General features: G+C 35.0%; 1 protein-coding gene across 1 annotated transcript; it reads right to left on the bottom strand.

Annotated features, from left to right (window-relative positions):
* Nucleotides 1–1,262: 1,262 nt before the first annotated feature.
* Nucleotides 1,263–26,959, bottom strand: IKKbeta (inhibitor of nuclear factor kappa B kinase subunit beta). Its single transcript, XM_073970792.1, has 6 exons — nucleotides 26,545–26,959; nucleotides 14,395–14,795; nucleotides 13,281–14,324; nucleotides 8,865–9,037; nucleotides 8,339–8,791; nucleotides 1,263–2,197 (listed from the first exon to the last, which is right to left on the bottom strand). Exons 1-6 carry the CDS (start codon nucleotides 26,711–26,713, stop codon nucleotides 2,110–2,112), a joined length of 2,328 nt encoding a protein of 775 aa, XP_073826893.1. The 5' UTR covers nucleotides 26,714–26,959; the 3' UTR covers nucleotides 1,263–2,109.
* Between the last annotated feature and the right edge of the window lie 420 nt (nucleotides 26,960–27,379).

The following is a 27,379-nucleotide window of genomic DNA, read 5'->3' as shown; positions in this document are numbered from 1 at the left end:
TCATTTCGAACATTGAATATGGGAAATTGGAAAATGCAACCTGTTAAAATATCAATGCTAGCTTATGCAGACGATGTGACTATATTAGCCAACAATCAAGAAAACCTACAACAAAATATAAACATTTTCGTAAACGAAATGACAAGACGGGGTCTACGCATTAATATCAAGAAAACGGAAACAATGGTCATCAGCCGAAATAAATGTGAACACCAACTGCACATCGGAACTGAACCCCTAAAACAAGTTAAACATTTTTGCTACCTTGGTGCAATACTAAGCGAAGACGGGAAAGCCGACAGAGATCTTAACCGTAGAATATCAGCAACAGCAAATCTCTACTATAGCCTCAACCGAAACTTCATCAGTAAGAGAGAAGTAACAAAAGGAACAAAACTAGCAGTTTTCAAATCAACTTACGTTCCAACACTTACGTATGGAAGTGAATCATGGGCACTCACAACCAAAAACCAGAACAGAATCCAAACATCAGAAATGAAGTACCTACGCCGCGTTGCAGGAAAAACCAGGAGAGATAGGGTTAGAAATGATACAATCAGATCTAACCTAGAAATCGAGCCCCTTAACGACAAAATCGAGAAAAACAATCTAAGATGGTTTGGCCATGTGACAAGAATGCCAGATACAAGATTACCAAAACGTGCTTTAGAAGCAAGACCCACTGGGACAAGAAGTAGAGGAAGACGAAGGAAAACCTGGATGGACACAGTTAACAATATATTAACCAAACGTAATATAGAACCCACAACAGCCAAAGCTGCGGCTCAAGACAGAGTAAAATGGAGAAATCTTTGCAAAAACCTCTACACTGCAAGGTAAAAGAGGTCCGGAATAAGTAAAGTAAGTAAGTAAGTGGATGGAATCCCTTTGATATATGAGAGTTAGCTCGTCCTTTTAACTTTGTTTTAACACATACATACATGGGCAAAAATGCGACATTTTCAAGAAAAAATATCTTCTACTAAAGAAGATCCCTCCCTTATCTTTTGAAAATCTCATTGACTTTCTATCTGTAGAAGACCTCAATGAATTACTTACTTTACCCATCTAGACGATCTCAACGGTACACCATATATAAAAGGTGTCAATAGAAGACTTCAATGAAGAAGGTCCCAGTGCCTTTTATGTTGTAGTTGTTAAATTTATAACTTTAGAAAGGGATTCTATCTGTGTAAGGACTTCCGGCCATTAAATGATTAAATTTTTTTATTTTTTGTCTTTCTGAAGTATTTTTCTTCAAGTTTTCTTTTTTATTTTACTTTGTACATATGTATACATCACTTTTTATTATAAATAGAAATATAAAGGCACATCTAATAACGAAATCAGCAGATTACAACATTGATTGTAACGTTTAAAAACAAGTTAAAAAAATTACACATATTTTAAAAACTTACGAATAGTATCGACGGAGATTTTCTTTTTTGAATTTATCATGAACAAATACTTTTTGTGAAGGTTTATATAGTAACAGATATATCTACTAACAAATTTGTCATGGAAGATTAAAATAAATGTTTGAAAATGTTAAACAATAAACAAATCAAATACATTTGTAAAAAATTTTACCATGAATATAATTGAAAATTTTTGTTAAAGCTTTTTATAAAGATATTAAATTCTCAATTAATATATTGAAATTAATACACTATTATTAAAAATTGTGGTGTAGGGTATAAAAACAGTTTCAACACTTTCAAGACTAGAAATACTAAAAAGGATATAAATCGATTTTTTTATTTCATATACTGGCACTGAGAGTCACTTAATTTACATTCAAATCTCCTAAAATATTTTTTTTTATTATTTTTAATAATAAAGTAAACAATAGTATTGAGATATGCCTAACCTCAAAATTGTTAATTTTTAATATTTTTGTTCTTTTTTTTTTTTTGCATGCGTCACACGCCATCAAAAGTCTCATTTCGTTGGGATTTGCTCAACAAATACCCATGAAAACAAGTTTACATATCTTTGGTTTATAAAATTAAAAGAGAAAACATGGGATGAAATAAACTTAAAAGTAAAACAAAGCTTAAAAGATATTTGAGAAAAGAAATAATAAACATAACAAGTAAATGCTGCTGATTATATATCTTTTATTGTTGTGGGCAAATTATCATCCACACACATTTCTTCAGTCTCGTTTCCCCAAACGTACATAAGTGATTGAGATCTGTAAAGGTAAACAAGGAAATAGTTTTTAGTTCAAGATTTTCAAAGATTTTTCATAGAAGTAAAAAAAAACAATTAAGCGACTATTTAAAAAGATTTTAGGATCACCCAAAGAGCATTTTTTTAAATACTTTTAGGGTCATCCAATGGAAACAATGTGTCTGGATTTTTCTAGATTTTTATAACCATCCAAAGAGAACAATAAACGTGGGTTTTTGAAGATTTTTATGACCAGCCAAACAGCCAAAGAGGACAATAAACATGAATATTTAAAGATTTTTAGGTCCATGCAAAGAGTACAATAAAGGCGATTTTTTTAAAGATTTTTAGGACCATTCAAAGCGGACAATAGGAGTGGATTTTTTAAAGATTTTTAAAACCATGCAAAGAGGACAATAAACATGGAAAGAGGACAATAAACGTGGAAAGAGGACAATAAAAGGGGATTTTTTTTTTAATTTTTTGGACCATCCAAATAAAAATAAACGTGGATTTGTTAACGATTTTAAGGACCATCCAAAGGGACAGTAGGCGTGGATTTTTTAAAGATTTTTACCACCATCCAAAGGGACAATAGGCGTGGATTTTTTTAAAGATTTTTACCACCATCCAACTAAGACAATAGGCGTGGATTTTTTAAAGATTTTTACCACCATCCAAAGGGACAATAGGCGTGGATTTTTTAAAGAATTTTTCCACCATCCAAAGGAACAATAGGAGTGGATTTTTTAAAGATTTTTACCACCATCCAAAGCGACAATAGGCGTGGATTTTTTAAAGATTTTTACCACCATCCAAAGCGACAATAGGCGTGGATTTTTTTAAAGATTTTTACCACCATCCAAAGCGACAATAGGCGTGGATTTTTTTAAGATTTTTACCACCATCCAAAGCGACAATAGGCGTGGATTTTTTAAAGATTTTTACCACCATCCAAAGGGACAATAGGCGTGGATTTTTTAAAGATTTTTACCACCATCCAAAGGGACAATAGGCGTGGATTTTTTAAAGATTTTTACCACCATCCAAAGGGACAATAGGCGTGGATTTTTTAAAGATTTTTACCACCAATCAAAGAGGACAATAGGCGTGGATTTTTTAAAGATTTTTACCACCATCCAAAGGGACAATAGGCGTGGATTTTTTAAAGATTTTTACCACCATCCAAAGGAACAATAGGCGTGGATTTTTTAAAGATTTTTACCACCATCCAAAGGGACAATAGGCGTGGATTTTTTAAAGATTTTTACCACCATCCAAAGAGGACAATAGGCGTGGATTTTTTAAAGATTTTTATTACCATTCAAAGAGGACAATAGGCGTGGATTTTTTAAAGATTTTTATTACCATTCAAAGAGGACAATAGGCGTGGATTTTTTAAAGATTTTTACCACCATCCAAAGGGACAATAGGCGTGGATTTTTTAAAGATTTTTACCACCATCCAAAGGGACAATAGGCGTGGATTTTTTAAAGATTTTTACCACCATCCAAAGGGACAATAGGCGTGGATTTTTTAAAGATTTTTACAACAATAGGCGTGGATTTTTTAAAGATTTTTACAACAATAGGCGTGGATTTTTTAAAGATTTTTACCACCATCCAAAGGGACAATAGGCGTGGATTTTTTAAAGATTTTTACCACCATCCAAAGGGACAATAGGCGTGGATTTTTTAAAGATTTTTACAACAATAGGCGTGGATTTTTTAAAGATTTTTACCACCATCCAAAGGGACAATAGGCGTGGATTTTTTAAAGATTTTTACAACAATAGGCGTGGATTTTTTAAAGATTTTTACAACAATAGGCGTGGATTTTTTAAAGATTTTTACCACCATCCAAAGGGACAATAGGCGTGGATTTTTTAAAGATTTTTACAACAATAGGCGTGGATTTTTTAAAGATTTTTACAACAATAGGCGTGGATTTTTTAAAGATTTTTACAACAATAGGCGTGGATTTTTTAAAGATTTTTACAACAATAGGCGTGGATTTTTTAAAGATTTTTACAACAATAGGCGTGGATTTTTTAAAGATTTTTACAACAATAGGCGTGGATTTTTTAAAGATTTTTACAACAATAGGCGTGGATTTTTTAAAGATTTTTACAACAATAGGCGTGGATTTTTTAAAGATTTTTACAACAATAGGCGTGGATTTTTTAAAGATTTTTACCACCATCCAAAGGGACAATAGGCGTGGATTTTTTAAAGATTTTTACAACAATAGGCGTGGATTTTTTAAAGATTTTTACAATAATAGGCGTGGATTTTTTAAAGATTTTTACAACAATAGGCGTGGATTTTTTAAAGATTTTTACCACCATCCAAAGGGACAATAGGCGTGGATTTTTCAAAGATTTTTACCACCATCCAAAGGGACAATAGGCGTGGATTTTTTAAAGATTTTTACCACCATCCAAAGGGACAATAGGCGTGGATTTTTTAAAGATTTTTACCACCATCCAAAGAGAACAATAGCCGTGGATTTTTTAAAGATTTTTAGTACCATCCAAAGAGGACAATAGGCGTGGATTTTTAAAAGATTTTTAGCACCATCCAAAAGGACAATAGGCGTGGATTTTTTAAAGATTTTTAGCACCATCCAAAGGGACAATAGGCGTGGATTTTTTAAAAATGTTTACCACCATCCAACGAGGACAATAGACGTGGACTTTTTAAAGATTTTTACCACCATCCAAAGGGACAATAGACGTGGATTTTTTAAAGATTTTTACCACCATCCAAAGGGACAATAGGCGTGGATTTTTTAAAGATTTTTACCACCATCCAAAGAGAACAATAGCCGTGGATTTTTTAAAGATTTTTAGTACCATCCAAAGAGAACAATAGGCGTGGATTTTTAAAAGATTTTTACCACCATCCAAAGGGACAATAGGCGTGGATTTTTTAAAGATTTTTACCACCATCCAAAGGGACAATAGGCGTGGATTTTTTAAAGATTTTTACCACCATCCAAAGGGACAATAGGCGTGGATTTTTTAAAGATTTTTACCACCATCCAAAGGGACAATAGGCGTGGATTTTTTAAAGATTTTTACCACCATCCAAAGGGACAATAGGCGTGGATTTTTTAAAGATTTTTACCACCATCCAAAGGGACAATAGGCGTGGATTTTTTAAAGATTTTTACCACCATCCAAAGGGACAATAGGCGTGGATTTTTTAAAGATTTTTACCACCATCCAAAGGGACAATAGGCGTGGATTTTTTAAAGATTTTTACCACCATCCAAAGGGACAATAGGCGTGGATTTTTTAAAGATTTTTACCACCATCCAAAGGGACAATAGGCGTGGATTTTTTAAAGATTTTTACCACCATCCAAAGGGACAATATGCGTGGATTTTTTAAAGATTTTTACCACCATCCAAAGGGACAATAGGCGTGGATTTTTTAAAGATTTTTACCACCATCCAAAGGGACAATAGGCGTGGATTTTTTAAAGATTTTTACCACCATCCAAAGGGACAATAGGCGTGGATTTTTTAAAGATTTTTACCACCATCCAAAGGGACAATAGGCGTGGATTTTTTAAAGATTTTTACCACCATCCAAAGGGACAATAGGCGTGGATTTTTTAAAGATTTTTACCACCATCCAAAGGGACAATAGGCGTGGATTTTTTAAAGATTTTTACCACCATCCAAAGGGACAATAGGCGTGGATTTTTTAAAGATTTTTACCACCATCCAAAGGGACAATAGGCGTGGATTTTTTAAGGATTTTTACCACCATCCAAAGGGACAATAGGCGTGGATTTTTTAAAGATTTTTACCACCATCCAAAGGGACAATAGGCGTGGATTTTTTAAAGATTTTTACCACCATCCAAAGGGACAATAGGCGTGGATTTTTTAAAGATTTTTACCACCATCCAAAGGGACAATAGGCGTGGATTTTTTAAAGATTTTTACCACCATCCAAAGGGACAATAGGCGTGGATTTTTTAAAGATTTTTACCACCATCCAAAGGGACAATAGGCGTGGATTTTTTAAAGATTTTTACCACCATCCAAAGGGACAATAGGCGTGGATTTTTTAAAGATTTTTACCACCATCCAAAGGGACAATAGGCGTGGATTTTTTAAAGATTTTTACCACCATCCAAAGGGACAATAGGCGTGGATTTTTTAAAGATTTTTACCACCATCCAAAGGGACAATAGGCGTGGATTTTTTAAAGATTTTTACCACCATCCAAAGGGACAATAGGCGTGGATTTTTTAAAGATTTTTACCACCATCCAAAGGGACAATAGGCGTGGATTTTTTAAAGATTTTTACCACCATCCAAAGGGACAATAGGCGTGGATTTTTTAAAGATTTTTACCACCATCCAAAGGGACAATAGGCGTGGATTTTTTAAAGATTTTTACCACCATCCAAAGGGACAATGGGCGTGGATTTTTTAAAGATTTTTGCCACCATCCAAAGGGACAATAGGCGTGGATTTTTTAATGATTTTTACCACCATCCAAAGGGACAATAGCCGTAGATTTTTACCACCATCCAAAGATAACAATAGCCGTGGATTTTTTAAAGATTTTTACCACCATCCAAAGAGGACTATAGGCGTGGATTTTTTTAAAGGTTTTTATTTTTAAAGATTTTTACCACCATCCAAAGAGGACTATAGGCGTGGATTTTTTTAAAGGTTTTTATTTTTAAAGATTTTTACCACCATCCAAAGGCACAATAGAAATGGATTTTTTATAGATTTTTACCACCATCCAAAGAAGACAATAGCAGTGGACAATAGACGTGGATTTTTAAAAGATTTTTACAAGAGGACAAGTACCGTTAATTTTTAAAGATTTTTTACCACCATCCAAATAGGATAATATGCGTGTATTTTTTATAGATTTTTACCACCATCCAAAGTGGACAATAGGCGAGGATTTTTCATAGATTTTTACCACCATCCAAAGAAAATCCAAGTACCGTGAATTTTTAAAGATTTTTACCACCATCCAAATAGGATAATAGGCGTGAATTTTTTTATAGATTTTTACCACCATCCCAAGTGGACAATAGGCGAGGATTTTTCATAGATTTTTACCACCATCCAAAGAGGACAATATCCGTGGATTTTTAAAGATTTTTACCAACATCCAAAAAGGACAATAAGCGTGGATTTTTTAAAGATTTTTTCCGATATCCAAATAGAACAATATACGAGGATTTTTTAAAGATTTTTTGCCAACATCCAAAGAGGACAATAAACGTAGATTTTTGAAAGATTTTTTCCAACATCCAAAGAGGACAATAACGTGGATTTTTAAAAGATTTTATCACCATCCAAATAGTATAATAGGCGTGGATTTTTTAAAGATTTTTACCACCACCCAAAGAGGATAATAGGCGGATTTTTTATAGACTTGTACCACCATCCAAAGAGGACAATAAACGTGAAATTTTTACAGATTTTCAGCAACATCCAAAGAGGACAATAAACATAGATTTTTTAAAGATTTTATCACCATCCAAATAGGAAAAATAGGCGTAGATTTTTTAAAGATTTTTTCCGCCATCCAAAGAGGACAATAGGCGAGGATTTTTTATAGATTTGTACCACCATCCAAAGAGGACAACAGCCGTGGATTTTTTAAAGATTTTTACCACCATTTAAAGAGGACAATAGGCGTGGATGTTTAAAGACTTTTACCAACATCCAAATAGGATAATAGGCGTGAATTTCTTTAAGGATTTTGACCAACATCTAAAGTGGACAATAAACGTGGTTTTCTAAAGATTTTTTACAAACATCAAAACAAGACAATAAAGATAGATTTTTTTAAGATTTTTACTAACATCCAAAGAGGACAGTAAACGTGGACTTTTTAAAGATTTTAAAGACCATCGAAAGAGGGCAATACCCGAGGACTTTTTAAAGATTTTCATGACCAGACAAAGAGGACGATAAACGTGGATTTTTTTAAGATTTTAAAGGCAATCTAAAGAGGACAACAGGCGAGGATTTTTTTAATTTGTCAGAACCATATTTTTAACACTAAAATTTACAGCGAAGCCACCAAATAACCCTACTTTGTGCAATAATACCAAACAAATGTTCATCTCTCTATATCTATATAATATTTATATTAATAACAAACTTATACTTACAACTGATGACTATTTTCGATGAGTTTTAAAACTTCATTATCGCCATTCTCCTCACAATGGCCATTCATTAAAGAATAAGTGCTAGTCAAACTATTATATGACATTGGCCCCGATGGTCCCGATGATGCCGGCATATTACCATCGAGGCACAAACTTCCCATTTTATTTATAAGTTCACCATTTTGACGATGTAACAACATATTTTCCGTTTCCGTTTCCAATTCATTTTTCAAATCTTCCAGGTACTGTTGGTTTAGCTTCAAACTTTCTGTAATTTTTAAAAAAATTTGACATTGGACCATAATTTCATCATGAATATTGACGAGTTCTTGACTGGGAAATTTCGAAATACTTGGTGTTGCCCATCGATCAAAAGCTTGCATACAATTATCCATACGCTGAGAATTTCTAGTACTGAGATTAGGTTTTCCAAGAAATTCACGAAATGATTTGCTGTAATCGAGGGAGAGAAGAAGGAAATTTTCAATTTTGTGAAAAAAAGTGTTGTTTAACTTTTCGTACTTACAGCTTGTAAATATCTTCTTCGGGTAGAGATTTGTATATATCCCGATTGGCGAGTGCTTTGCAATGCTTTAACACAGATTTGTGACGTTCCATTATCTTTTCAACAACACCATGTTGTATGGAATTACTTTTCTTTGTTAAGGTATGAGCCTTGTCAGCATACATTTGTGAATTCTGAAATGAAATAGATTGATGATTAATTGATGGTAAATTCAAAATCTAAAAAATATTTTAGGATTTTTTTTTTCAAGATTTTTAGGACCATCTAAGGACTATAGACATGGATTTTTTAATTATTTTTAGGAATACTACGAGGAAAATTGGGTCCACCAAAGAGGACAAGAGGCATGGATTTTTTAAAGATTTTTTGCACCATTCAAAGAGGACAATAGGCGTGGATTTTTTAAAGATTTTTAGCACCATTCAAAGAGGGCAATAGGCGAGGACTTTTTAAAGATTTTTAGCACCATTCAAAGAGGGCAATAGGCGTGGATTTTTTAAAGATTATAAACACCATCCAAAGATAACAATTTTGAAGATTTTTAGCACCATTCAAAGAAGACAATAGGCAAGGACTTTTTAAAGATTTTTAACACCATTCAAAGAGGACAATAGGCGTGGATTTTTTAAAGATTTTTAGCACCATTCAAAGAGGGCAATAGACGTGGTTTTTAAAAGATTTTAGCACCATCCAGACAGGACAATGGGAGTATAATTTTTAAAGATTTTTGGCACTATTCAAAAAGGACTATTGGCGAGGATTTTTTAAAGAATTTTAACACCACTCAAAGATGACAATAGGCGTGGATTTTTTAAAGATTTTTAGCACCATTCAAAAAGGACAATAGGCGTGGATTTTTTAAAGATTTTTAGCACCATTCAAAAAGGACAATAGGCGTGGATTTTTTAAAGATTTTTAGCACCATTCAAAAAGGACAATAGGCGTGGATTTTTTAAAGATTTTTAGCACCATTCAAAAAGGACAATAGGCGTGGATTTTTTAAAGATTTTTAGCACCATTCAAAAAGGACAATAGGCGTGGATTTTTTAAAGATTTTTAGCACCATTCAAAAAGGACAATAGGCGTGGATTTTTTAAAGATTTTTAGCACCATTCAAAAAGGACAATAGGCGTGGATTTTTTAAAGATTTTTAGCACCATTCAAAAAGGACAATAGGCGTGGATTTTTTAAAGATTTTTAGCACCATTCAAAAAGGACAATAGGCGTGGATTTTTTAAAGATTTTTAGCACCATTCAAAAAGGACAATAGGCGTGGATTTTTTAAAGATTTTTAGCACCATTCAAAAAGGACAATAGGCGTGGATTTTTTAAAGATTTTTAGCACCATTCAAAAAGGACAATAGGCGTGGATTTTTTAAAGATTTTTAACACCATTCAAAAAGGACAATAGGCGTGGATTTTTTAAAGATTTTTAGCACCATTCAAAAAGGACAATAGGCGTGGATTTTTTAAAGATTTTTAGCACCATTCAAAAAGGACAATAGGCGTGGATTTTTTAAAGATTTTTAGCACCATTCAAAAAGGACAATAGGCGTGGATTTTTTAAAGATTTTTAGCACCATTCAAAAAGGACAATAGGCGTGGATTTTTTAAAGATTTTTAGCACCATTCAAAAAGGACAATAGGCGTGGATTTTTTAAAGATTTTTAGCACCATTCAAAAAGGACAATAGGCGTGGATTTTTTAAAGATTTTTAGCACCATTCAAAAAGGACAATAGGCGTGGATTTTTTAAAGATTTTTAGCACCATTCAAAAAGGACAATAGGCGTGGATTTTTTAAAGATTTTTAGCACCATTCAAAAAGGACAATAGGCGTGGATTTTTTAAAGATTTTTAGCACCATTCAAAAAGGACAATAGGCGTGGATTTTTTAAAGATTTTTAGCACCATTCAAAAAGGACAATAGGCGTGGATTTTTTAAAGATTTTTAGCACCATTCAAAAAGGACAATAGGCGTGGATTTTTTAAAGAGTTTTAGCACCATTCAAAAAGGACAATAGGCGTGGATTTTTTAAAGATTTTTAGCACCATTCAAAAAGGACAATAGGCGTGGATTTTTTAAAGATTTTTAGCACCATTCAAAAAGGACAATAGGCGTGGATTTTTTAAAGATTTTTAGCACCATTCAAAAAGGACAATAGGCGTGGATTTTTTTAAAGATTTTTAGCACCATTCAAAAAGGACAATAGGCGTGGATTTTTTAAAGATTTTTAGCACCATTCAAAAAGGACAATAGGCGTGGATTTTTTAAAGATTTTTAGCACCATTCAAAAAGGACAATAGGCGTGGATTTTTTAAAGATTTTTAGCACCATTCAAAAAGGACAATAGGCGTGGATTTTTTAAAGATTTTTAGCACCATTCAAAAAGGACAATAGGCGTGGATTTTTTAAAGATTTTTAGCACCATTCAAAAAGGACAATAGGCGTGGATTTTTTAAAGATTTTTAGCACCATTCAAAAAGGACAATAGGCGTGGATTTTTTAAAGATTTTTAGCACCATTCAAAAAGGACAATAGGCGTGGATTTTTTAAAGATTTTTAGCACCATTCAAAAAGGACAATAGGCGTGGATTTTTTAAAGATTTTTAGCACCATTCAAAAAGGACAATAGGCGTGGATTTTTTAAAGATTTTTAGCACCATTCAAAAAGGACAATAGGCGTGGATTTTTTAAAGATTTTTAGCACCATTCAAAAAGGACAATAGGCGTGGATTTTTTAAAGATTTTTAGCACCATTCAAAAAGGACAATAGGCGTGGATTTTTTAAAGATTTTTAGCACCATTCAAAAAGGACAATAGGCGTGGATTTTTTAAAGATTTTTAGCACCATTCAAAAAGGACAATAGGCGTGGATTTTTTAAAGATTTTTAGCACCATTCAAAAAGGACAATAGGCGTGGATTTTTTAAAGATTTTTAGCACCATTCAAAAAGGACAATAGGCGTGGATTTTTTAAAGATTTTTAGCACCATTCAAAAAGGACAATAGGCGTGGATTTTTTAAAGATTTTTAGCACCATTCAAAAAGGACAATAGGCGTGGATTTTTTAAAGATTTTTAGCACCATTCAAAAAGGACAATAGGCGTGGATTTTTTAAAGATTTTTAGCACCATTCAAAAAGGACAATAGGCGTGGATTTTTTAAAGATTTTTAGCACCATTCAAAAAGGACAATAGGCGTGGATTTTTTAAAGATTTTTAGCACCATTCAAAAAGGACAATAGGCGTGGATTTTTTAAAGAATTTTAGCACCATTCAAAGAGGACAATAGGCGAGGACTTTTTAAAGATTTTTAGCACCATTCAAAGAGGACAATAGGCGTGGATTTTTTAAAGATTTTTAGCACCATTCAAAAAGGACAATAGGCGTGGATTTTTTAAAGATTTTTAGCACCATTCAAAAAGGACAATAGGCGTGGATTTTTTGAAGAATTTTAGCACCATTCAAAAAGGACAATAGGCGTGGATTTTTTAAAGATTTTTAGCACCATTCAAAAAGGACAATAGGCGTGGATTTTTTAAAGATTTTTAGCACCATTCAAAAAGGACAATAGCCGTGGATTTTTTAAAGAATTTTAGCACCATTCAAAAAGGACAATTGGCGAGCATTTTTTAAAGATGTTTAGCACCATTCAAAGAGGGCAATAGGCGTGGATTTTTTAAAGATTTTTAGCACCATTCAAAGAGGACAATAGGCGAGGACTTTTTAAAGATTTTTAGCACCATTCAAAGAGGACAATAGGCGTGGAATTTTTAAAGATTTTTAGCACCTCCAATGAGGACAATAGGCGTGGAATTTTTAAAGATTTTTAGCACCTCCAATGAGGACAATAGGCGTATAATTTTTAAAGATTTTTAACACCATCCAAAGAGGACAATAGGCGTGGAATTTTTAAAGATTTTTAACACCATCCAAAGAGGACAATAGGCGTGGAATTTTTAAAGATTTTTAGCACCTCCAATGAGGACAATAGGGGTGGAATTTTTAAAGATTTTTAACACCATCCAAAGAGGACAACAGGCGTGGAATTTTTAAAGATTTTTAGCACCTCCAATGAGGACAATAGGCGTGGAATTTTTAAAGATTTTTAGCACCATCCAATGAGGACAATAGGCGTGGAATTTTTAAAGATTTTTAACACCATCCAATGAGGAAATAGGCGTGGACTTTTAAAGATTTTTAACACCATCCAAAGAGGACAATAGGCGTGGAATTTTTAAAGATTTTTAGCACCATCCAATGAGGACAATAGGCGTGAAACTTTTAAAGATTTTAAGCACCATCACATGAGGACTATAAGCCTGGACTTTTGAAGATTTTTAGGAAATGTTTTCTGTTTGGAGAGTTGTTAGATGGAGTATATAGAATCATGTAGATCTTTAACATAACGCTTACCTGTATTTTAGCACACAATCCAGCTGTACGCTCAAATTGCTCGACACGACCGGACAATTTTAAGGTATTTTCATAGATTCTCTGGATTTGTTCGCCACACCGGTAAGCTTCATCTTCTACGGTGATAATAAATTCAAAAAGCCCCTTGACATAACATTCCAAATATCTTTGCTCATTTTGCAACAAATAATGGACATGTCTTTCGAATTGTTCCAACAACCAAATGGGTACCTTATCGTACTTCTGCTTCTCAATTCCATAACATTCTTCAATTGTCTTGGTAATTTGGGACATCATTTTATCGTGATGAGCATTGAAGTCGCATTGTCGTTTGGTAACATCTGTTACATATAGCATGGCACGGGGATTATCACGATTTCCGCTATCGAACCATTCTTCAACATAAAAATCACTGGGTTCACTTATATTGGCCAAACATTTTTTGGGATGTGATGTTGGTAGAGTGATGAAAATATTTTGTGGTTCAATTCCTGTATCTTGGGAAAGTTTGTTGAAAAATTCACCAAGCTTGGCAAAGGAATTGGCATCGAAATAATAAAATGCATATGATGTCAGGGAAAATACAGTGATGAATTTTGTAGCTAGAATCGCATCCAAATCAGTAAAGAATCTTAGATTGCCATCTATGTGGCCGCGGGTCTTGTAATTCCCATCCAAAGCAATTCTTAGCCATTTTTCCATTTCTTCCACAAAGATGGGAGAACACTGGTTTTGTTTAAATAAATTGCTGTGGGTATTAAAATTCTCAAATTGCTGGAAAGGTTTGGGGTCTTGAGTTATGGCAATGCAACCTGGTGGTTTGTTTAAAATTTGTTCTAAAATCGTTTTAAACTCTCTGTGTGGTATAAAGGGCCGTGTGCCCAAAATTAATTCAAATGCCATGACACCAACAGACCAATAATCCACGGTTTTGGTATATTCGCCCGGGTCAATTACTTCAGGGGCTACATAATGTCTGGTGCCCACCATGCTCTGAGCTGTGGTTTGTTCGGGTATTTCACGGGCATACCCAAAATCTGTTAACTGGAAATAAAAGAAAATGGAATTGTTTTGAGATCCAATATTCTTAGGTGAGAAAATTCAATTACCTTACCTTGTAAATATTTGCATTTCCCGTACGATGAATGACAACATTTTCGGGTTTTATATCACGATGTTCAATATTGCACGTATTGTGTAAATATTCAACAGCGTGGCGCAAAGCTCGTAAAATATCACGAATTTCTTTTTCAGGAAGGCCATTCAAATGTTGCACATCCTCCAGACGGCTACGTAAATCTCCACCATTGCAATATTCCATAACAATAACCGGTAACATTTGCAGCATACTCTGCTCTTGAAGATATTGAAGAAATGGCTTATCTTGTAGGGAAATTGCACCAACAATGTAGGGAGTCTGTAGTGAATGCATCCAATTGTGTTCTTGTATCCATCGCTTTTTTAATTTGGCAATTTCATCTGGTTGAAGCGAAATATTTTTTAATATTTTGGTAGCTACAAAAAGAGAAAACAATTAAAACAAAATTGAAGGAATACTGATGATCCAATTGTTCTGAAAAGTAAACATAAACAAGAAAGCTATGTGTCAGATTACCCATCTGCAGCATAAACAACTGTGATGGGCGGTCAGTGTAAATGACATCACATTCCATCGAACTCTTTATTCCCCACATAATAGGGAGCACCGGCTTGCTTTCATATGAATGTAAGAAGGGATGGTTTTTACGAATACCGTAAGGGAATAATAGACAAACTAAAAAGAATAATTGGAGTGGATTTTTTTAAAGATGTTAAGGACCACCTAAAGAAGGCAACGGGAGTGGATTTTTTAAGATTTTAAGGACCATTTAAAAAAGGACAATAGGAGTTGATTTTTTTAGATTTTCAGGACCGTCCGAAGACGACAATAGTCGTGGATTTTTTAAAGATTTTAAGCATCATACAAAGAGGAAAATTGGCGTGGATTTTTTTCAAGATTTTTGCCATCATTCAAAGAGGATAAAAGGCGTGGATTTTTTCAAGATTTGTTGCATGATCCAAAGAGGACTATAGGCGTGGATTTTTAAAGATTTTTAGCATCATCCAAAGTGGAGAGTAGACGTGGATGCCTTAAATATTTTTAGCTTCATCCAAACAGGACAGTAGACGTGGATACTTTAAAGATTTTTAGCATCATCCAAAGAGGACAATACGCGGATTTTTTAAAGATATTTAGCATCATCCAAAGAGGACAATAAGCGTGAATTTTTTTTAAAGATTTTTAGCATCATCCAAAGAGGACAAAGACGTCGATTTTTTAAAGATTGTTACCATCATCCAAAGAGGACAAAGGCGTGGATTTTTTCAAGATTTTTAGCATCATCCAAAGAGGACAAAAGCGTGGATTTTTAAAGTTTTTTATCATCATCCAAAATGGACTATAGGCGTGGAATTTTTAAAGTTTTTTAACATCATCTAAAGAAGACAAAGGCGTTGATTTTTAGAAGATTTTTACCATCATCCAAAGAGGACAAAGGTGTCGATTTTTTGAAAGATTATTATTAAACTATGTTTTAGCTTGACTTTTCATAATTTTTATCAGCAAACCTACTATACTTTTTTACTTTCAGAAAGGTTCTATAGAAACACCTTTTATTTCAGAAAGAAAGAAGCACCCTTTCTTTCGGAAAACGTCTACGGAAGCACCCTTTCTTTTCTTAGCTTGACTTTTCATAATTTTTATCAGCAAACCTACTATACTTTTTTACTTTCAGAAAGGTTCTATAGAAACACCTTTTATTTCAGAAAGAAAGAAGCACCCTTTCTTTCGGAAAGTGTCTATATAAGCAACTTTCGGAAAGGGTCTATAGTAGCATCCTTTCTTTCGGAAAGAGTCTATAGAAGCACCCCTTCTTTCGGAAAGGGTCTATAGAAGCACCCTTTTTTCGGAAAGGGTCTATAGAAGCACCCTTTCTTTCTTTTACCATCATCCAAAGAGGACTGTAAACGTGGATTTTTTAAAGATTTTACCACCATCCAAATAGGATAATAGGCGTAGATTTTTTAAGGATGTTTACCACCATCCAAAGATGACAATAGGCGTGAATTTTTTAAAGATTTTTAGCATCATCCAAAGACGACAAAGGCGTGGATTTTTTCAAGATTTTTACCATTATCCAAAGAGGACAAAGGCGTCGATTTTTTGAAGATTTTTACCATTATCCAAAGAGGACAAAGGCGTCGATTTTTTGAAGATTTTTACCATTATCCAAAGAGGACAAAGGCGTCGATTTTTTGAAGATTTTTACCATTATCCAAAGAGGACAAAGGCGTCGATTTTTTGAAGATTTTTACCATTATCCAAAGAGGACAAAGGCGTCGATTTTTTGAAGATTTTTAGCATCATCCAAAGAGGAAAGTAAACGTGGATTTTTTAAAGATTTTACCACCATCCAAATAGGATAATAGGCGTAGATTTTTTAGAGATGTTTACCACCATCCAAAGAGGACAATAGGCGTGAATTTTTTAAAGATTTTTAGCATCATCCAAAGAGGACAAAGACGTCGATTTTTTAAAGATTGTTATCATCATCCAAAGAGGACAAAGGCGTGGATTTTTTCAAGATTTTTAGCATCATCCAAAGAGGACAAAAGCGTGGATTTTTAAAGTTTTTTATCATCATCCAAAATGGACAATAGGCGCGGAATTTTTTAAAGTTTATTAACATCATCTAAAGACGACAAAGGCGTCGATTTTTTGAAGATTTTTACCATCATCCAAAGAGGACAAAGGCGTCGATTTTTTGAAGATTTTTAGCATCATCCAAAGAGAACAAAGGCGTTAATTTTTTAACGATTTTTAGCACAGTCCAAAGAGGACAGACGGCGATTTTATAAAGATTTTTACAACCATCCATAAAGGGCAATAGCAATAAGAACATCCAAAATGGCCAATATGCGTGGATTTTTTTAGATTTTGAATATCATTCAAAGAGGACAATAGACGTGGATTTTTTTCAAAAATGTTTAGCATCATCCAATGAGGACAATAAGCGTGGATTTTTCAAGATTTTTAAGACCACCCAAAGATGACAATAGACGTGGATTTTCAAGATTTTTAAGACCACCCAAAGAGGACAATAGGCGAGAATTTTTCAAGATTTTTAAGAACATCCAAAGACTACTTTAGCTCCCATCTTAAGGTCATTCTAAACGACTTAAATGTATCTACAGAAGGACTGCTAAGAATTATCCATCAATTTGAAGATCCGTTAGTTGAATTATAGGTATGTATATAGTATTTGTAATAAATACTATAGTACAATGAACCTTAGAATGCTACAATATACACAATTTAACAACCCTTTATATTTCAGAGCATATACATACATACATATGTAGAAATAATATTAAAAACTCATTTTTAAATGAAATCTTTTACATTCCATATTCAGATATTATATTTCTAAGAAAAATTTGATTACACTCCATTTTTTAACGACTTACCAACAATTACGACTTTTTTATTGTTTACAATTCGACACCCACATAGAAGCAAAGGAGGCAAACTGAAGTAAAGTGTTTTGATTGAAATCGCTTATTGAAAAACATAAACAATAAAATAAAAAATAAATTATTTTTGGTCCACTGCAAACAGATACAACCGCACTCTGTTGACCACAAAACAAACGATTGATATTGCATAGACGAGAGTTTGGTGTTCTTTAAAAAATAAGCTGTTTACTTTCTGTGGTGTATTGCAGTTGTATTTTTTACTAAACAGCAATTAACCGCAAACGATTATTATTCAAGTATGTTTCAGCTTGACTTTTGATAATTTGTATCAGCAAATTTACTATACTTTTTTTCTTTCAGAAAGGTTCTATAGCAGCACCCTTTCTTTCGGAAAGGGTCTATAGAAGCACCCTTTCTTTCGGAAAGGGTCTATAGAAGCACCCTTTCTTTCGGAAAGGGTCTATAGAAGCACCCTTTCTTTCGGAAAGGGTCTATAGAAGCACCCTTTCTTTCGGAAAGGGTCTATAGAAGCACCCTTTCTTTCGGAAAGGGTATATAGAAGCACCCTTTCTTTCGGAAAGGGTCTATAGAAGCACCCTTTCTTTCGGAAAGGGTCTATAGTAGCATCCTTTCTCTCGGAAAGGGTCTATAGTAGCATCCTTTCGTTCGGAAAATGTCTACAGAAGCACCCTTTCTTTCGGAAAGGGTCTATAGAAGCCCCCTTTCTTTCGGAAAGGGTCTATAGAAGCACCCTTTCTTTCGGAAAGGGTCTATAGAAGCACCCTTTCTTTCGGAAAGGGTCTATAGAAGCACCCTTTTCTTCGGAAAATGTCTATAGAAGCCCCCTTTCTTTCGGAAAGGGTCTATAGAAGCACCCTTTTCTTTCGGAAAGGGTCTATAGAAGCACCCTTTCTTTCGGAAAGGGTCTATAGAAGCTCCCTTTCTTTCGGAAAGGGTCTATAGAAGCATCCTTTCTTTCGGAAAGGGTCTATAGGTGCACTCTTTCTTTCGGAAAGGTTCTATAGAAGCGCAATTTCTTTCGGAAAGGTTCTATAGAAGCACAATTTCTTTCGGAAAGGTTCTATAGAAGCACAATTTCTTTCGGAAAGGTTCTATAGAAGCACTCTTTATTTCGGAAAGGTTCTATAGAAGCACCCTTTCTTTCGGAAAGGGTCTATAGAAGCACCCTTTCTTTCGGAAAGGGTCTATAGAAGCACCCTTTCGTAAAGGGTCTATAGAAGCACCATTTCGTAAAGGGTCTATAGAGCACCCCTTCTTTCGGAAAGTGTCTATAGAAGCACCCCTTCTTTCGAAAAGTGTCGATAAAAGCACCCTTTCGCAAAGGGTCTATAGAAGCACCCTTTCTTTCGGAAAGGGTCTATAGAAGCACCCTTTCTTTCGGAAAGGGTCTATAGAAGCACCCTTTCTTTCGGAAAGGGTCTATAGAAGCACCCTTTCTTTCGGAAAGGGTCTATAGAAGCAACCTTTCTTTCGGAAAGGTTCTATAGAAGCGCAATTTCTTTCGGAAAGGTTCTATAGAAGCACAATTTCTTTCGGAAAGGTTCTATAGAAGCACAATTTCTTTCGGAAAGGTTCTATAGAAGCACCCTTTATTTCGGAAAGGTTCTATAGAAGCACAATTTCTTTCGGAAAGGGTCAATAGAAGCACCCTTGCTTTCGGAAAGGGTCAATAGAAGCACCCTTTCTTTCGGAAAGGGTCTATAGAAGCACCCTTTCTTTCGGAAAGGGTCAATAGAAGCACCCTTTCTTTCGGAAAGGGTCTATAGAAGCACCGTTTCCTCTGGAATGGGTCTATAGAAGCACCCTTTCTTTCGGAAAGGGTCTATAGAAGCATTATTTCTTTCTGAAAGGGTCTATAGAAGCATTCTTTCTTTCTGAAAGCGTCTATAGAAGCACCCTTTCTTTCGGAAAGGATCTATAGAAGCACCCTTCCTTTCGGAAAGGGTCTATAGAAGCACCCTTTCTTTCGGAAAGGGTCTATAGAAGCACCATTTCTTTCGGAAAGGATCTATAGAAGCACCCTTTCTTTCGGAAAGGGCCTATAGAAGCACCCTTTCTTTCGGAAAGGGTCTATAGAAGCACCATTTCTTTCGGAAAGGGTCTATAGAAGCACCCTTTCTTTCGGAAAGGGTCTATAGAAGCACCCTTTCTTTCGGAAAGGATTTATAGAAGCACCAATTCCTTCGAAAAGGGATCTATAGAAACACCCTTTCTCTCAAAAAGGATCTATAGAAGCAGCCTTTTTCTTAGAAAGGGTCTATAAGAGCACCCTTTCTTTCAGGAAAAGTCTATAGGAGCACCTTAACTTCCAGCAAGGTTTTTATAGAAGCACCATTTCTGTCAGAAATGGACTATCGAATCGCCCTTTCTTACAGAAAATGTCCGGACATCGTATTAAGGTCCAATGAAATATAATTTGGGTAGGCAATATGTAACAAATTGATGGAATTTGAAGTTTTAAATTAATACCAATTTTAAACAAGCAACAAAGATTTTCCCTAAAGATGCCAAACAATTGTTAACAATGCAAAGACGTTTTTCCATACTTGTTGTCCGGAACTTTTCAGTCTTAGCGATAACATATAATACAATGTATTTTTTTGCATCACTGCTTCTGCCATTTTTCATATTTACGTTTTTTTGCTTGCGGAACATTCATGAATCATCTAAACTATTAAAAAAAGCCTTATCACTTTCATACACCACAAGCTTGCTTAACAAACTCGGCATTTTGCTATGCACTGTCCGACATCGTTATGTAAACTATAATTTAATTGCAAATTATTACAATAATTATTTTATCAAATGTTTAAAAAAAATTAAAAAATCCAAAACAATAATCGGTGGGAAAATGGAATTCCCTTTTGGGTTTTATCATCATTACAATGCCGGATACCAACAACAAATGCTATTTAAAGATGTGTTTTTTCTTTTCACGCTATACAAAAAGACACGCAATATCTAAATATACCTCCAAACTGTTGCTATCAAATTGGCAGTAGGCCAAAGTTTTCGAAAATAGAAGAAATGAAAAAATAGCCGGAACTTTAGAAGCAAAAAGCAGTGCATTTCTTCACTATTTTTTGTTTTGTTACAAAATCGCCACCAAATTTCGATCTTGTTTGCTGCTGCTGTTATCAGTGCTAAAACAATGTTTGACAGTGCCAATCCAGTAACGAATAAATATTTATTATTGTTAATCGGAAAATTAAAGTTAATAATTGATTTGATTAAGAAGCAGAAGGGAAATAGAATTAATGCATAGCAGCTACTGGCAGCAGATATTGCTAAAATAATTTAAATATTTTTTTTAGTTGCCGGCAGTCGGTATGGGAATACTAATTTTAATGATAAATTTTAGGAATACACGTTAGGAATGATTGGAATGTAGGAGTCAACTATAACAAACCTGAAACCTTCCCTACTCTACTCTTACTATCATAGAAACAATATGAGACTACAGAAAAAAACAAATTGAAAACACTTTCTACAACAAAGGTTCTATAAAACCTCCTTTGCTTACAGCTCTACATCATACAGAGAGGTTCGGTAGAATATCCACTTCTTACAAGCAGGTTTAATATAAGCTTCACATCTTATAGAACATCATTTTTCAAAGAATTGTTGATAGTAGTACCCTTTCTTTTAGAAAGCGTCTGCAGAAGCACCCTTTTTTCAAAAAAGGTCTTTAGAAGCATTTTTTTCAAAAAGGGTCTACAGAAGCCATCCGAAAGGTATATAAGAGCACCATTTCTATCAGAAAGGGTCTATAGAAGCACTCTCTCACAGAGAAAGGCTCTATAGACTCTCCATTTCTTTCAGAAAGGGTCTTTAGAAGCCCTCTCTGACAGATAAAGGGTCTATAAAAGCATCCTTTCTTTCAGAAAGGGTCTGTAGAAGAACCGTAATACAGGGGAAGAGTCTATAAAAGCATACTCTCACAGAGAAAGGGTATATAGAAGCATATTTTTACTTGGAAAGGACATACAGAAGCAACCTTTCATTAAAATGGTCTAAAGAAGCATCCTTTCATTTAGAAGGGATATATAGAAGCAACCTTTCTTTTAGAAGGGGTCTGTAGAAGCACCCTTCCTTTCAGAAAGTGTCTTTAGAAGCACCCATTCTTTCAGAAAGGGTCTATGGAAGCACCCATTCTTTCAGAAAGGGTCTATGGAAGCACCCATTCTTTCAGAAAGGGTCTATGGAAGCACCCATTCTTTCAGAAAGGGTCTATGGAAGCACCCTTTCTTTCGGAAAGGGTCTATAGAAGCACCCTTTCTTTCGGAAAGGGTCTATAGAAGCACCCTTTCTTTCGGAAAGGGTCTATAGAAGCACCCTTTCTTTCGGAAAGGGTCTATAGAAGCACACTTTCTTTCGGAAAGGGTCTATAGAAGCACCCTTTCTTTCGGAAAGGGTCTATAGAAGCACCCTTTCTTTCGGAAAGGGTCTATAGAAGCACCCTTTCTTTCGGAAAGGGTCTATAGAAGCACCCTTTCTTTCGGAAAGGGTCTATAGAAGCACCCTTTCTTTCGGAAAGGGTCTATAGAAGCACCCTTTCTTTCGGAAAGGGTCTATAGAAGCACCCTTTCTTTCGGAAAGGGTCTATAGAAGCACCCTTTCTTTCGGAAAGAGTCTATAGAAGCACCCTTTCTTTCGGAAAGGGTCTATAGAAGCACCCTTTCTTTCGGAAAGGGTCTATAGAAGCACCCTTTCTTTCGGAAAGGGTCTATAGAAGCACCCTTTCTTTCGGAAAGGGTCTATAGAAGCACCCTTTCTTTCGGAAAGGGTCTATAGAAGCACCCTTTCTTTCGGAAAGGGTCTATAGAAGCACCCTTTCTTTCGGAAAGGGTCTATGGAAGCACCCATTCTTTCAGAAAGGGTCTATGGAAGCACCCATTCTTTCAGAAAGGGTCTATGGAAGCACCCATTCTTTCAGAAAGGGTCTATGGAAGCACCCTTTCTTTCGGAAAGGGTCTATAGAAGCACCCTTTCTTTCGGAAAGGGTCTATAGAAGCACCCTTTCTTTCGGAAAGGGTCTATAGAAGCACCCTTTCTTTCGGAAAGGGTCTATAGAAGCACACTTTCTTTCGGAAAGGGTCTATAGAAGCACCCTTTCTTTCGGAAAGGGTCTATAGAAGCACCCTTTCTTTCGGAAAGGGTCTATAGAAGCACCCTTTCTTTCGGAAAGGGTCTATAGAAGCACCCTTTCTTTCGGAAAGGGTCTATAGAAGCACCCTTTCTTTCGGAAAGGGTCTATAGAAGCACCCTTTCTTTCGGAAAGGGTCTATAGAAGCACCCTTTCTTTCGGAAAGGGTCTATAGAAGCACCCTTTCTTTCGGAAAGGGTCTATAGAAGCACCCTTTCTTTCGGAAAGGGTCTATAGAAGCACCCTTTCTTTCGGAAAGGGTCTATAGAAGCACCCTTTCTTTCGGAAAGGGTCTATAGAAGCACCCTTTCTTTCGGAAAGGGTCTATAGAAGCACCCTTTCTTTCGGAAAGGGTCTAAAGAAGCACCCGTTCTTTCAGGAAGGGTCTAAAGAAGCACCGTTCTTTCAGAAAGGGTCTAAAGAAGCACCCGTTCTTTCAGAAAGGGTCTAAAGAAGCACCCGTTCTTTCAGAAAGGGTCTATGGAAGCATCCTTTCTTTCCGAAGGGTTTATAGAAGATCTCTTTTTCAGAAAGGTTCTATAGAAGCTACCTTTCTTTTAGAAAGGATCTGTAGAAATGCCATTTCCTTCAGAAAGGATCTATAGAAACACCTTTTCTTTCAGAGAGGGTCTTTAGAAACATCCATTATTTCAGGGAGGACCGACAGAAGCATCCTTTATTTCCGAAAGGATCTACAGAACCACCCTTTATTTAACAAGAAAGTGTGTCGGTATGAGCACCTTTTTCTTTCTGAAAAGCACCCTTTCATTAGAGAGTGTCCAAATAATCTCAAATGGCGGCCTTTGCTGCAGACACATTCTTCTGTATAAACCAGTAAAGGAATTGGTAGCAGATACATATCACTTATCCGAACTGTTGACATTCAGCAAGAAACGATGAAAATCGTGCCAATCCCACTGCAGCGGGTTCATTCGTACTGGATTGACCCGAAACCATAGTGTTTCGGCTAGCGGCTACCAACCCTGAACTACCAACCCTGCACCATGTTTCTGCGTAGGTTTCCATGCTGATACAACAATAACAACATGGTGCCATGGAATCATTAAAAAACATAGAATTGTTAAAAAGGACCATGGTTAACTAATGGGGCTTTTGAAGATAAAAGGTGACATGCTGACAACACTTTGCATCAGTTAATTTGTACCATTTGGCATGAATGACGCCGATTATTGAAACCTTAGTATTCTAAGAAGGATATAGGGTGGACAGGAGGATACATTCAATACATTCAATTTTGCCTGCTGAGGCGAAGATCATTCATTATATATTAGATTTTATTTTCTCGTTGGAATTGAGCTGGATGATCGAACATTTTTGTCAAATGAAAAAGGAAAGCCGAAGATTCGAACCCACACAACAACCAAATTATATGGCCTGTTTCTTTGTTAGTTAGCAGCTCATCAGACATTTCGGCTATGGGAGTGGATTCTCTGTCATCGAACTTTGATTTCTCAAATGTAATGGGTTTATACAGCGTTAGCTGAGAGGGTATTCAATTTGTTCCATTTCTTTTATTAATACGCACTTTATTCACTGCGTTTATTCGGATGCGAACATACGCTTCAAAAAGGTAGATCTATCGTCGTTAGTTGCTTGACGAATCGACCCTACGTCCTCATACCGGATCGACTAGGTTTTTGATCGCCAGGACTGCAGCCTTAAAAATATTTCGCGCTCGTAAGATTTTTTCTTTTTTTTCGCATTCGGGCAACTTTGAATAAACTTCGAGCCTCATGTTCTTCTTTCATGGCGACTATAATATATTCCGTAACGTTGTGACGCTATACCCCATTTAAACGCACTTCTTATAAAACGATAATATAGGCCTTGTACTTTCCAAGTACGTATGTATGTAAGTCGTTGTGAAATTTGATTCTGTAAATTTCAGACATTCTAGGGGAACATTCCAAGATAATCGTCCGATCGAATTGAAATTTGTAGCATAGGTAAAAATCGATGCCCCGATTATGAAAATGTGACATTTTGCCAGCGGTCACATCCCGTTTATTTGAACCGAAAATCCGGGTAAAAAACTGGACATAACCGAATCTGGAGCAAATTTCAGCTACGCGGACAAAATTTTCCTTAAAATTGTAAATTTTTCTCCTATGGACAGGTGCAAATTTCGCTACGCGGACAAAATTTTCCTTAAAATTTTAAATATTCTCTAACAAAAATTATATCATTAAAAAAGTATTTTTTAAGCTTTCAGTTGATACCCACATCAGTTCAGAAAAACCGTTTATATATCCGGGTTTTTACGCGAACTTTCGGTTCAAATAACCGTATAACTGGTTGTGAACGCCGGCAAAATTTTACATTTTCGTAATCAGGGCATCGAGATCTATCTATGCTAAAAATTTCAGATTAATCCGACAGTTATAGTTAAACTAGGAGTAAGCCATTTATTAAATATTATTACTATAGGATTAAAACTATTAACAATATACCCCTGTATTATAAATAATACTATTTCAACCAAATCAAACAGGTACATATCTTTTTACCAAAAGACAGCTGCAACGGAAGTAAGTACTCAATTTAAAATCAATAACATTATCATTCGGTCTGGTTATTGTTTATAACCCCAACTCTACGGTAAACAAAAAATATTGTGGTTAAAATAATACTTAGACGAGGTATAACATAAAGAACATAGCAATATCAATATTTTGTTTGCGGCGTAGTGCAATTCTTGGAATTGTATACTGATTCACATGCATAACCCGCTTGCGACGATCTCGTCGACAGACAAATACAATTGATGGATACAGTGTTCATTTTAATAAGAACTAATCGATTTGCAAACAATGTATTTAACCATTTATTATTAGTTATTATTATTATTATTATTATTATTATTATTATACCCTATACCACAATGTGGAAAAGGGTATAATAAGTTTGTTTTCCCAAAAATTCATGTAACGCCGCGAAATATTCGTCGTAGACCCCTCATGTGGTATACCAAACTTCATATCTCGACGAGATAAAGCGATTTAGCGATGTGTGTCCGTCCGTCCGTCCGTCTGTCCGAAATTTAGTATGGAGGTCGGGTTTGGACCAGAATAGAACTGATTAGTTTTTGGCGATGATCGTGAAATGTTAAAGGGATGAAATGGACCATAAACAAAATTTTTGCTCGATTTTGTAGCCGCTCTGTAGGTCGCAATAATAGTCCGATCGGCGCGAAATTTTAAACGTAGTTTTGGTTTGAGATGAAGAAGTAGCGTGCAAGTCAACGGTATGATCGGATAATATTTAGCGGGTTAAATTGATCAAAACTTTTGTGTGAAAATTGGTAAAATTTCTAATGCACATCTTATAACAGCTAGCCCGGAAAGCTAGTGCACAGGGATAGTGGTATAGGGTATCACATGGTCGGCCCCGTCCGACTATAGTCTGTTCTTACTTGTTATTATTATTATTTGATTATACTAATTTAATACTGCACTTAAATTGGCCTTTTTTTAATACAATAAAAATCCCTCAACAAAGGAAAAAGGGTTTTACTGCTTTAAACATAAAGAAAGCCAATTCACCAACAGATTTCCCACTTACCTATTTCCTGACGTGTTATTCGATGTCGCCACAGATGTACTTCTCCAAATCCCCCCTCACCAAGAGCACGTATTAGCTCCCATTTATTGAAGGAACGACGCGATTGCATTTTTATTTTTGTCACTTCCTTTTTTGGATGTTTGTTTTCTTCTTTTGTCTCACACTTCATTCACTCTTTTTTGGTGTTGTATTTTTTCTTTTGTTCAATAAATAAACAATTTTCGGCACCATAAATCAAAAACAAACATTGTTGTTAACACTGATCTGGTATTTGATAGATATATCACGTACAATCCGAGGAATAATCCGATACGATTTGCTGCATCCAAAAAATATAGGCCGTCCGAACGAACGTCGATATCCATGCAAGCAACAACAACAAGTGATTGATTTAAAAATATAAACACCAAATGTCAAATAAGAATTCCTTGTTGCCAGATTGTTTACATGTAATTATTGCGCAACGTATCGTAAGTGAAGACATTTTTTGAAGAAGATGGCAAATACATAATTTATTAAAACAAACTCATTTACAGTACGTTTACATGTAACCGGATTAAAAAACCCCACTGGGTCATGGTAGAACAAATATAAGGTATAAGGTAAATACTACAACAAATACAACTCAACAACAACCACATAGAAATTTGTTTTTGTTTGTAATGTTAGTGTCAAAGGTAAATGTAAACAAACCAAGGAAATGTCTATAAATTATTTGAATTTAAAAAACTAATAATTTTTCACATTTGATTGAATATTTTGGAAAACATGAATGAAAATTCGTTACATTTTCAATTTGAATGTTTCACGTCATTCCACTAAAGCGGGGTACACA

This window comes from Musca autumnalis, unplaced genomic scaffold (genome assembly GCF_047663935.1).
Source record: "Musca autumnalis isolate F117 unplaced genomic scaffold, ASM4766393v1 scaffold_1, whole genome shotgun sequence".
Lineage (NCBI taxonomy): Eukaryota > Metazoa > Arthropoda > Insecta > Diptera > Muscidae > Musca > Musca autumnalis.
Note: the sequence above shows the minus strand (reverse complement) of the source record. Positions and strands in the feature narration are given on the sequence as shown.